This window comes from Ovis aries, chromosome 3 (genome assembly GCF_016772045.2).
Source record: "Ovis aries strain OAR_USU_Benz2616 breed Rambouillet chromosome 3, ARS-UI_Ramb_v3.0, whole genome shotgun sequence".
NCBI lineage: Eukaryota > Metazoa > Chordata > Mammalia > Artiodactyla > Bovidae > Ovis > Ovis aries.
Genome location: NC_056056.1, coordinates 75,812,382 through 75,824,816, shown reverse-complemented (window position 1 = coordinate 75,824,816; position 12,435 = coordinate 75,812,382). Strand labels below are relative to the sequence as shown.

Below are 12,435 nucleotides of genomic sequence, written 5' to 3'. Positions count from 1 at the left end.
CTGTCACACCTGTCTAGCTAATTGCTACCTGCTCTTCAGAGCTCAGCAGAAGTCACTTCCTGGGGAAGTCTTCCATAAGCCCTGTTGCCATTTAGAAATTCTCCCTCTGTTCTCCCAAAGTACTGTTTTCTCTTCTCAGCTCTATCATAACATTTGCTGTACTGCACCTAAGTATTGGCTGTCTTTTGTGTTGTTCCCAAATAGCTGCTCGTGGCTCTGATGGTTGGGATGAGCTCTTACTTATCTTTGTAGCTTCAGATTTTTGCACAGTGTTTTTCTGGAACACGGTGAATACTCAACTAATGTTCTCTGAAGCTCAGTTAGTGGCACACAGCTTTCTGAGCCCAGTGAATGGCCTGTCTTCTTGGTTACCCCCAAAACTTCAGGTAGATCCATACCTCCCTACCTATGCGAGGTGTGAAATGGGTGTATGATGATAACGTGTGCTGGTTGATTGATTGTAAATAGGTTGATTCCAAAAACAGTTGCATCCTAGTGACACTCTCTTAACGCCTCATCTAATTAATTGTTTGAGGATCTTCTTAGGCTGTATAATATTCTTTTAGGGCAATGTTTTTCCAGCTGTGAGTTGTGACCCATTAGTGGGTCATGAAAGCAATAAGCTGAATCAAGACTAGCGTTGAAAGCAACCAAACATGAAATAAAATAGACAAGAGAGCATCAGTGTATGCTGGATAACCAGCATAACCAACAAGGACCTCCTGTAGAGCACATGGAACTCTGCTCAATGTTATGTAGCAGCCCGAATGGGAGGGGTTTGGTGGGAGAATGGATACATGGATATGTGTGGCTGAGTCCCTTCACTGTTCACCCAAAACTATCCCAGCATTGTTTGTCAATCAGCTATACCCCAATATAGAACAAAAAGTTAAAAAAAATTATGGAAAAGAAAGAAAAACGAGAATATCAGTGTATCACATGTAAAATAGTTAAGTAGTGCTCTGTTTTATTTCAGTTACATGTGTTGTGTTTACTGGGTTGCAATGTAAAAAAAAGGACTTCTTTGTATGCATTACAGTGGGGAAAAAAATCTGGAAGAGAGTGCTTTAAGGAAAGAATGAAATCCTTCATACCCTGCCATTCCATTCTGGACTGAAGTGAATTAATTGAATCAGTAATACCACCCCTCCTCCCCCAACCCACCACTGGTCACAAACCCACAAACCAGCCAGGAGCTTCTTCTGCCTCTTCTATTCCCATACCAAGCTAATCCTTAGGGAGCTAGGATTCTGTTCTATAACAGAAGATAGTCTTTTGCCGGGAGAGAAATAGCTTTTAAAAAAAAGCAGTGAAAACCTTCTGTAGTGTTCTGTGTCTTTTTTTTTTTTTTTTTAACTAAAGATTAAGACATTAGGTAAAATTGACCTTATTGAGCTTAGTTCCCCCACTTCTTTAGAAATGATGCTCTTTGATAAGGATTAGAGCTAGCTGATCTTTGAGATACCAGTTTTGTAAGCCATTTTGCAACTGCAATTATAGCCTGATTTAAGGCTCTAATTGAATTAGCTCAGAATAATTGACAAGGGTCTTTTAGCTGCAGGGTGAATCGACTCTTTGGAGTCAGTTTTCAGGAGGCACGGGACAGTTCATTTTCTTCTTGTCTGTCTGAGAGTGACCCCATGACTATGGGTGACTGTGGTGCTGGTTTAGATGGCAGGCAATAAAAGGGCAGGGAGCTGCTGACCAACTGACTATTTTCAGATCTGAGTTTCTGCTACAGCTTGGCAGGCTCTACCTTTTGTTTTTTTACTTACTCTTTTGTTGGCAAGTTTCTAAAAGCACAGCAGTGGCTGGGGTAAGTCAGTGTGGCATCCAGGAGATTGGTAAATTTTTCTCTCGATGGCAGTTTTTTCAGAGAATAGGATGATGTGGCAATTAGTGTTTGAATGGACTCTAGCCCATAGCTAGGCAGGGCCTGCAGTTTAGTGGAAGAAATATCCCTGCAAAGTAAAAAAAAAAAGAGAAGGGCTTACTTATTTATTTAATGTATTTAATTCATAGAATGAAACTTTGTCTCAACAATAGCATCATTCTAGGTTCTGAGGCATTGTTTTCTCCATCTTGCTTTCTCCCTGATTCTCCGTTTCAGTTACTCTCATTAAGATCTGAATTCAAAAAAGCTACATTGTGTTCTCCCTCATATTCACCCCACTCTCCATCCATTAGAATCCTCTTTCTCTCCTCTCCTGCTTTCGTTTTCCCTCTCTCTCCCTCCCTCCACTTAGCCGAAGTGAAATAGACACTTGCTTTATGATAGAGCAGGCACGTGCAGTAACATCAGCTTTGTGCTCTACCCCAGGCGGAAGTAGCTAGGGCTTCAGATGCCTCCCTCTGTTGATCAAGCTCCACAGAGTAGGTTTTCCTGAAGCACAGGCTGCTTACGCTATTAAGAGCCACTATGTGGCATTAGCCATCATCTATCCACCTTCTCTAAAGGCAAACTGGATTCATCAGTCTAAAGCAAGCGAACACTCAGTCATGCCAGCAGAATTGTGTGGAAAGCTCAGGGTTTTTCAAACAAGGTCCTGAACCCCTTAGCTTTTCTAAACCCGAGGCAATGTGCAAGAAAACGCCAAACAAATTAAATGTGAGAAGGAAGAATAAGTGGGCATTTAAAACCTCTTCCCGTCTTCCTGCTGATACACTGTGAGGATTTTCAGGCAGCACAACCCCCTTCAGCACCCTGACCCAATACTTAGTGCCCAGCACACGGGACAGGATCAGTGGGTGATTGATGGACAGATGAACTTGACACCACGGCGTGATGACTAGGGTTGGTCCTTGGTGGAGTAATCAGGGTGGCAGAATTTGCCTCGGGGATGGCAGACTCTTACTGCTTTTCTGCCCTTATTGATTTAGGTAACCAGTGTTCTCATTCTGTTTTACAGAGTTATTCTCTTAGATGTATTAGGAATTGAGTATCTGATTCTTTACAGGACTGGTGAATTTTTTTGTTTTTATTATTTTGGAGTGAAAGTAATATGTTTTAAGTTAGGATTCTATAAATGGCAAGGTCTCATTACAAAGGAGTAAATCTGTGATGATAGATTTTCAGTTTCACTGAGTGACTCGTGGGGGAAATATCTTGGGGGTATGGATGGGAGGAACGCTTATAGATATCACTTAAACCCTAAGGGTATAATGCGGATAATCATTTGGGTAGCAAGAGACCTAGGACTGGTCCTACTGTTCTGAAAAAGTCAATGTGAATGTCTGCAGGGCTCAGTCACTTCTAAGCAGGCAGGCTGAGCAGCTTTTCAAGGGAGAACTGTCACGTAGGTTGTCTTACAACCCTACTCACTCATTCTTGTACCTGACCAAAGGCAACTCTCCTTAGCCATTTATTGCCCAAGTAGGTGGCCGGTTTGCTGTAAGAACTCAGCCTGTAGGGTGTGTTAGCCTGGAGTACTTTGAATATAAGACATGTAGACAGAGACCAATATGGTAGTATGGCAGAAGCTGAGAGACAGCAGAGAAAGCAGTGAGCAGGAGCCACAAGGAAGTGGAAGCCATGAGGAAGCAGAAATCATGAGGTTGAGTGGAGAACAGGGAAGAAGTAGGGCAGATGATGCCAGAAGTTGGGGAGTGGAGAAAGTCGGGAGTTTTGGTGGCGGGAGTTAGGATGTCGAGAGACTCAGGACAATAGGAAATGAGTAGAGTCAGACTGGTGACAGGAGTTGATAGTGGTGGGAACTAGGAACCAAAGGAAGTCAGGAGTTGATAGGAGAGAGGCAGTAGGGAGGAATCAGGAGTTGAGAGTGGCAGGGGCTAAGAAGTAGAGTTTGGGGCTTATAATGGGGGAATATGGAAAAGCAGACCAGATCATGAGTAGATACTGGCAGGAGCTGGGGTATAAAGAGTAACTGGGTCAGTTCATTCCTTCCTCTCATCACAACCTTAGCACCTCCTCACCTCACTCAAAGAGTAGCCATAGACCCCCTGACCTGGCTCTCGCCACCTCTCTGCCCTGCTCTGGGCCCTTCCCTTGCGTGGCTCACTCAGCCACGTTATTCTCTTCTTTGTCCTTCTAACATGTGCAGATCCTGCCCAGTTTCCTCCAGCTGGAATGCTGATGCGCACACAGCTTTGCTCCCCCCTTTCTTTCAGTTATTTGCTTAAATACCACTTTTTCAGGACAGTCTTCCCTGACCATCCTCCTGAAAATACTAACTCCCCTCCTGAGAACTCTCTTCGCCCAGCCAGCTAAGTTTCTCCACTCCACAACCATCTGGTGTAGTGCATATTTTCTTTACTCGTTTGATCCTTGTCCGTCTTCCCCACTCTATGAAGGCAGAGACGTTTGTCTTTTCTTACTCACTGCCGTTTCCGTGATGCCTAATTCTGTGCCTGGTACATAGTATGGACCTACAGTTATTGGAAAAATCAATGAATAAACAGATGAACTATACTCCACTGCTCACTGTCTTTCTAGTGCTTTTCTCATTTTTAATAATTATATTTATTTATTTTAAGGTGATTGATGATTGCTTTATAATATTGGTTTGATTCTGTCATACATCAACATGAATTAACCATAGATATACCTATGTCCCCTCCCTCTTGGAACTCCTACCCACCTCCCACTCTTTCCCACTCCTCTAGTTTAATACAGAGCCCCAATTTGAGTTCCCTGAGTCATACAGCAAATTTCCATCGGCTCTCTATTGTACGTACGTTAGTGTAAATGCTTCCATGCTACTCTTCTCCATTCATCTGAATACTTCTCTCATTTTAAAGTCATGTGCCTGTTTATCACTTTGCCTGTTTATCATTCTTTCCCCTCCATAGAGTATTTTTTTTTTTATAGGGCGTCAACCAGAGCCCACCACTGTCTCTGCAGCGTGGTGCCCAGTAAACAGGATGTGTTCAAACTGTGCTTGAAGGCATTAGTGATGGGGTGCCAGAGTAGGAAGTAGTGGGCTGGCACCTCTGCAGAGAGGTGAGGCGGCCTCTGCTGTTAGAGCTGCGGCGTGTCTGGAGCCCTCTTGCATTTCTCCCTGAAGCCTGGCTGCAGCTGCAATTGTTTTCTATAGGATGTTTCTGGCTTCCCAAGGCATTGTAAGGAGACTACTGGTTCAATCTCCTATTCCTCTTAATGTTCCCATGTGTCCTTATGCTCAATGCCCATTAACTGAGGGAACCTGGCTCTGTTCCTTGCATCCTCAGAGAGCCTGACACAACAGGAGCTCACTCAACCTTAATTCTTAGGAGGGGATCCCAGGGAACACTGGACCCCCTCTGCCAGCACGTGAAGAGGCCCGCCATATTTGATGCTGATTGAACTGTGTCTCACCTAAATTCATACGCTGAAGTCCTAACTCCCAGTACCTCAGAATGTGACCTTAATTGAAATAGGATCTTTCCAGAGGTAATCAGGTTACAATGAGATCATGAGGATGGGGCCTAATCCAATATGACTGGTATCTCTGTACAAAGAGGGAAATTTGGAGACAGAGAAACACGTCAAATACCCTGTGAAGACTGGAGTTCTGCTGCCACAACCAAAGGGAGCTACCAGGAGCCAGGAGAGGTCTGGCACAAGTCCTTTCCTCGCCGCCCGCGGGAGGAAGCCGGCTTGCTGACAGCCTTGTTTCAGACTTGAGCCTCTAGAACTGCAGGAGAGCACAGTTCGGTTGTTTCAATCCCTAGTGGGTGGTGCTTTGTTAGGGTAGTCCTTCCCCATGCAGAGACTGGTTCCCCCGCAAACCCAGCTGGAGATGATGTGACCGGATACCCTGAGCAGGCCTGTTGGGGTGCACCGGGCAGGGAGGGGAGGCGGCACCAGTGTACTCACAAAATGCTAGGCCCCGTGGCCCCCCGGAAGGCGTCGTTGTGCATCTTCTCCAGGCGTGCATTTTCCTTTAGCTCCCTGAGGGGAAGGACAGTGCCCTTAGTGGGTTTTTCAGCTCATATGTAAACAGTCAAAGCTGTACACATGCACGTTTGGAGCAGCCCATGTACGTGGTGCTCAGGGGTGGAGGCGACAAGAAGGGGCTGTAGGTAAAATGCAAAAATGGCATTCTTGTCTTTGGCACGACTGTGAAATCTTGGGTGTTTGGCTCTGCCCTTTCCCTGCAGTTTCCCCCTCTCTCAATGGAACCCTTTGTCCTACCACTGAAAGCACTCCCACCGCTGCCCTGGAGCTGTGCACGTTTACTCCAGGCAGCTGGGCAGGGCAGAAATGCTGCTCCAGTGTTCAAGGCTGAAGGGTGCGGGTGCAGCGCACTCTGTACCAGGCTCGCAGCCATCGTGACCTTGGAGAGCTCAGTGTTCGTTAGTGGTAATATACTGATGTTTGCAAATCTTAGAAGAAAAGTAGCGTCCATTCAAAGCTACACCCTTTCGTCATGTTAATTGGACTTTTTCTTTCAGCTGTGTATTTCTCCTTGGGCTTCCCAGGTGGCGCTAGTGGTCAGGAACCTGGCTGCCAATGCAGGAGCCACAAGCGACTGGGGTTCGATCCCTGGGTCGGGAAGCTCCCCTGGACGAGGGCATGGCAACCCACTCCAGTATTCTTGCCTGGAGAATCCCATGGACAGAGGAGCCTGGCGAGCTACAGTCCATAGTGTCATGCAGAGTCAGACACGACTGAAGTGACTGAGCACGCGTGCATGTACATTTTTGCGGTGGGTGACAAAGGGGAGGAAGAGCAGCCTGTACAGAAAATTGCCTCCTACGCCAGTCTGGGCCATGTGTCTGATCATCACTAGGTATGTGTGTTATAGGGAAAAAAGGGTCGAAGGCTACTGCTCTTAAGGAACCCAAGAGCTGCAATGGGAGTAGCCACCTGAGGGCTTCTGTTCCTTGTAGGGATCCCCTGGTAGCTCAGACGGGAAAGTATCTGCCTGTAATGCAGGAGACCCAAGTTCGATCCCTGGGTCAAGGAAGAGCCCCTGGAGAACAGCTACGCACTCCAGTATTCTTGCCTGCAGAACCCTACAGCTTAGAGTAAACTTCTCAGGACCAGCTTGGCCTGGCCCCACTCAGCAGCTCCCATCTGGGCCCTGACAGTGGTGTCTCCAAGCAGAGGCCCTTCTGGAGGGACAAGGGAGCTGGGAAAGGAGTCCCTGGGCTCAGACTTGCCAGCTTACTTTGGATCACTTTCTTCCTACAAGAGAAGGGTGGTATTTCAAAGAACTTTCTGGAAAACCCTGGACAATGGGCACAGTGTATGTTCATTTCTGGCATGATGGTTTTGAATATGGGACATGATTCTTCTAGTAGCACTGTTACAGTGGTGAAAGAAATATACCAACACCCGCCGCCCCTTCCTTGCAAGATCCTTTGTAATTAGGCAGCTCATCTCGTAGCTTTACATCTTTTTATCATCTTTCTGCAAGACTCCACATCACCCTTGCCATTTAAAAACTGCAAAAGCCCCTGCATTTCACCCATTGGTGGCTGTTTTCCATATGTTTCTACTAAGCATTTTCCTTGGGAAGCCTCAGCCCTTTCATCGCAATGCACCTGTCCATCTCACATCGTCCCATCCCCTGGGTATATTTCCACTTTCAAAGCGATGAGGTTGTCAGAGTCAATTGCTATTTAAAATCTAAATCAAAAGAAAATTTCCTTCCCAAACCTCCCTGGCTCTTCTTCCTGATTTGGTTTGTTTTAATTATGTTCAGTTGTGGTCATAAATCATTGAAACCAGGCTCTGTGAGCAAATAATCCTCGTGTCAGCCAGGTCAAATTAATTGTTCAAATTTTATGACAGCTTTTCGCATGTTTTATTAAAACTCGGATCTTTCTGTATAACAATAACTCTGCATTATGTAACTCAGCTGAAAAGAAATCAGATTTATCTACCACGTTTTCCCGCAGGTCCCTTTGGGAACTCTCCCGAGTGGCATGGCCATCTAGGCATGAGAGACACAGGCAGGCTGGATGACCTTTTGAGGTACAGTGGGAGAACCCCCAAATTCCAGCCAAGGCTTCCCTAATGGGGGTGCTCAGGGAATGGTAGGGAGGGACTCTGGGACCTCTGGCGGTATCTGAGGGTAACCTTCTGAGGTTGCGCCCCTCCACCATATCTGCCTTAGTAAGCAGCATAGTTGAGGCTTTGCAGTCCTCTGATGTCATTGTTCTGGACAGCTCTGGACAGGCCTCTACAGAAGGAAGGGGTCAGAAATGGGGCTGGATTATATAGTTGGAACATTTTGCCCAGTTCTTTTGAAGACTATTCCCTCTGCCCTGCTCAAACCCTTCAGTGGGTCTCCTTCCCCTCAGAAGAGAATTCAGACCCCTTCCCATGGCCCCTCCGTCCTGAAGCCTTGCTCCTGACGCATCTCCACGATGATCTCATCCAGTGTCCCTCTTGCTGATTGGCCCTGCAGTCACACCAGCCTCCTCCCAATTCTTGGAGCTTATCAACTTCTTTTCCTGCTCAACTCAGGCCCTTTGCACATGCTGTTCCCTCTTTCTGTAATGTGCTTCCTCTCATGATTGCCAGGGCTGACCCCTTGTCATCCTTAAGACTCAGCCTAGATATTATATCCTTGGTGAGGGCTGTCCCTGAGCACCTAACCTAGAGTCAGTCTCCTCGCTGTGGTCTCTCAGATCTCAGTAGTGAGTTATTTCCTTCACGGTATTTATCACTGCCTACAATGAGTTCATTCATTTTTCGCCTTTTGGTCCATCTCTTCTGCTAGAAACTTCATGAGGGCAGGGACTGTTTCCACTGTACCGCTACAGACCCAGCCCTTAACACCGTGCCTCACATATTGGTGATGCTCAATAGATGTGGTGTGTTGAATGAATAAATGAATGACATAGGTTTGTGTTCTTGGCAAACTGATTTGTGATCTTGGTTTCCTCTTTCTTGAAACTATGAGGTATGGGGGATTCATACTAATGGGACTTTGGGACCTTTTTAAGTCCACATGCGTTTCAGTGCCTCTAAAGGGGCTGACCAGGACCTCCCTCCTTATGCCCTGCTTTCCCTCACTGCCCAAAGCTGCGCCCTGCTGGCTGCCTTCTCACCTCTGACTTTGCTCTGGCTTCTTCTCCTCATCTATTGCTTTCCCTTAATTTTATACTCAGTCCTCTTATTTTTCTTCCTTGTGCAGGTGACCAGGGCCACAAAGGACTTCACGTATCCCCTCTCCTCAGGTACTTCTGACTTCTGTGTCTGCCCTGGTCTGCCCCTTCCCTTTAACCCTCTGCCCTTCCTGCTAACCCATCCACCAACTTTCCCTGAGCAGCCCTCTCATACTTTCTACCCCAGGACTTTCAAAGGCTTGTTTTCTACAGCAGAGGGTCCAAATTCTTTACCCCAGCATTGAAGGTCCTTCCTGCTTTGTCCTTGAGCCACATCTAGGACTTTTTAAATGCTACTATTTTCTGTGCTAGGGGCACATCCCAAGCACCTTCCTCTGGGCTTTTCTTGTCCTCTGAACATAGCGCATTTTCCTTCTATCTCTGCTTGTCCAAGGTAAGCCCAGCTCAAGGTCTGCATCTCTCATGAGGCTTTCTCTAATTCCCTTCTCTTCTGCCTCTGAAATCCCAGAGGACTTTACCTCTCTCTGGCCAGGCGCCATACTTTGCCTTCTGTTTTAGGGACTACTTAGTGTACAGTTTACATACCATTTAGGAGTGTTTCTTCCTAGGCTGTAAACTCCTGCAGGGCAAACACCAGGGCTTAGTCATCTTCGTTTCATCTCAAAATATAGAAGGTTCCTTCAAACACAGCTGATGCCTGGCAAACACTTGTCAATACCAGTATGAGGCATCTGGGAGTGCTGTGCTTGGAGAGGCTAGGCCTCTGATTTTAATTCAGCAGAAACAGATTCAACTGGCCAGAGTGAAACCTGCATTGAATTCAAGTCCACAAGAAAATGAGGGAAAATCTACTCCATGATAGGAAGGACAGCTTTTTAAAAAGCTGCCATTTCTTGAGCACTTAAAATGTGCCAGACCTGTGTTAAGTGCATTAAAACATAATCATATTTAGTATCATTCATTCATAATTAATGAACTATGTAATGTGACAAATAATAAGTGAGCACCTACTCTCTGCTACGCACGTGCTAAGTACTGAGGATACAACACAGAGCTTTTCATTTTGGTGGGGTATCCTCCAGACCTATTAGCAGCTCTGCTTTATGGATGAAACACTATGGTTTAGAGTGGTTAAGTAACTTGCTCAAGATTAAGGTGATAAATGATGGAATTGGAGTTTCAGTCCCAGTTAGTGACTTTTAGATCTGTTTTCATAGCCACCAAGCTACATAACATGGTATCAATATAATAGGGTCTTTAATTAATATTTATCATTAAAATATGTAGTATACTATATATACACTTACGCTACTCAACTTCAGACTGGCAGCATTAGCATCTCCAGGGAGCTTGGTAAAATTTCAGATTTTTAGGCCCCACCCTAGACCTACTGAATTACAATGTCTGGGGGAGGGGCCTGGGATCTGTGTGCTAACAGTCTCCATGTTATTCTTATGTTTGTTAAAGCTGGAGAAGCACTGGTGAAGACCATGGTTTATACAAGAAAAGTGAGAGCGTTAGTCACTCAGTTGTGTCTGACTCTTTGCGACTGCCAGGCTTCTCTGTGCATGGGATTCTCCAGGCAAGAATACTGGAGTGGATGCCATTCCATCCCCAGGGATCTTCCCGACACAGGGATTGAACCTGGGTCTCCCACATTGCAGGCGGATTCTTTACCGTCTCAGCCACCAGGGGAACCCAAGTTTATACATATGACTTATTAATGATAAAAGCCTTTTCATCTGTTTGCTTTCCTCAACTTTGGCTTTAGTTGCGCCTTTCACGTATTGTAAGGTTTTACTCTCGACAACTGTAAGGTGATGGTCATCTTACTTGGTACCTGTTATTGTTCAAGCAGTGCATTCCCCCCCAGCCGCCCGTCCCGTACTGAAACCTTTGTGAATGAGCCACTTTTTTTAGGAAAGGGGCCACAGAAAGAAAGAGAGGCTGAGGACAATGAAGGCAGCAACAGGGATGCTTCTCTAGAGTTGAAGGCTGTTCACACTGGGCACCAGGGTAGGGTGTGGTGAAAATGCAGGGCTCCCTCACCTTGTGGAAAATGAGCTCCTTACCCACCCCTGCCCCCAGCCCCCACAGTAGGGAGATGGGATTCTGTATGGGCCTGTTGAGGCTGATTAGGCTGGTAAATGGCCTTATCCAACATCTTTGCAGTGGGGCCAGGAGGAAGAATTTCTCCACTGAAATCTTGCTGCCTCTAACACACCATCAAGCCAAGTGAGGGGACTAGAGAGGGGGGGCTGTGAGACGGAGGAGCCTAAAGCAGGGTGTTGAATATTTCAGCAAACTGTCAACTTCAATGTATCCAGGCTGCATCTGTTTTTGATATCAGGGTGCTCTGGGGTTTCCAGTCAGCCAGTTGCCTAGTAACACGCATGCTACACTGAGGACCAGGCACTTGAAAGTTTATTTTTGTCCTGGGTTAGTTGCTGAAGATTGAATGTGATCTGGTAGGCAGAGTAATATTTCATTTTTATTCATGAGCTGGGGAAACAAGCACATACTTACAGGGAAATCAGCGTTGTCCCATTGAATGCATGACTTTGTATTTCTTCAAATCCATTTCCATATAGTTTTCTGAAGAGGGAGGAGAGAGATTTTAGAAATGAAAGAAACACAGTTTGGAATCACACATTCTCCTTTCTGTGGCATTTATTACTAAGATAATTACTGGCATTTACAATATCTAGCTCAGTTTTTCTAACCTTTTAGACCCTCAGGGCCTACTGAGATAAGACTCTTTCCTTGCTCTAGTTTACTTCCACCTCCGCCACCAGCACCACTACTAATTTGTTAAATGTTTATGCTGATGTTGATCAGCATAATGATCAATCTCTGGCACTTAGTAAACACTTAATAAAATATATGCAAAAAATTCTGCATATATTTTATGATTTAATCCTCATTGTCATTCCCACTATTCTGTCAGAAACCTAAGCCTTCATGTTGCTGTGTAGCTTGCTTAAGATCAGAGAAAACAGTGGCAGAACTGAAACTGGAGGCTTGAGCCATCTAACACTTAAGTCTTCTCTCTGGGTGTCCAAGCCAGTGTGGGTGTATGGCTTTCCGGATCGCTGAAAGCTGAGGGCAGAAGAAGGCTCCGGTACTGAGTTACTGTTTCTTTTTCTTAGATGAGTCTTTGGTGTTAGTGATGCCATATTTTGTTCCACAACCAAGATTTCAGTGTCTGTGAATAGTTATTTAAGACCCCTTCGATAGTGAAATCAATTCAGTTGGGTGCAATCAGCATTTAACAAAATGAAATAGAACAAACCAGAAAATATTAGAGCACGTTGCATGTAATCAGGGTAGTACTGTTTATGACATTTTGTGCCACCATTGTTTATGTTATGTACATGAAAGTATATGTATACATACATATATATTAGTCTGCCC

General features: G+C 45.5%; 1 protein-coding gene across 10 annotated transcripts in view; it reads right to left on the bottom strand.

The window, feature by feature from the left end:
- LHCGR (luteinizing hormone/choriogonadotropin receptor) overlaps window positions 1–12,435 on the bottom strand; it is a 62,681-nt gene that overhangs the window by 12,515 nt on the left and 37,731 nt on the right. For 6 of the 10 annotated variants that reach the window (XM_042245181.2, XM_042245188.2, XM_042245183.2 and 3 more), the window contains 4 exons: window positions 11,548–11,616; window positions 5,816–5,890; window positions 5,493–5,633; window positions 1,776–1,961 (listed from right to left, as the gene is read on the bottom strand). In XM_042245181.2, the coding sequence (XP_042101115.1) occupies window positions 1,776–1,961; window positions 5,493–5,633; window positions 5,816–5,890; window positions 11,548–11,616 (471 nt within the window). 10 annotated transcript variants of the gene reach the window in all.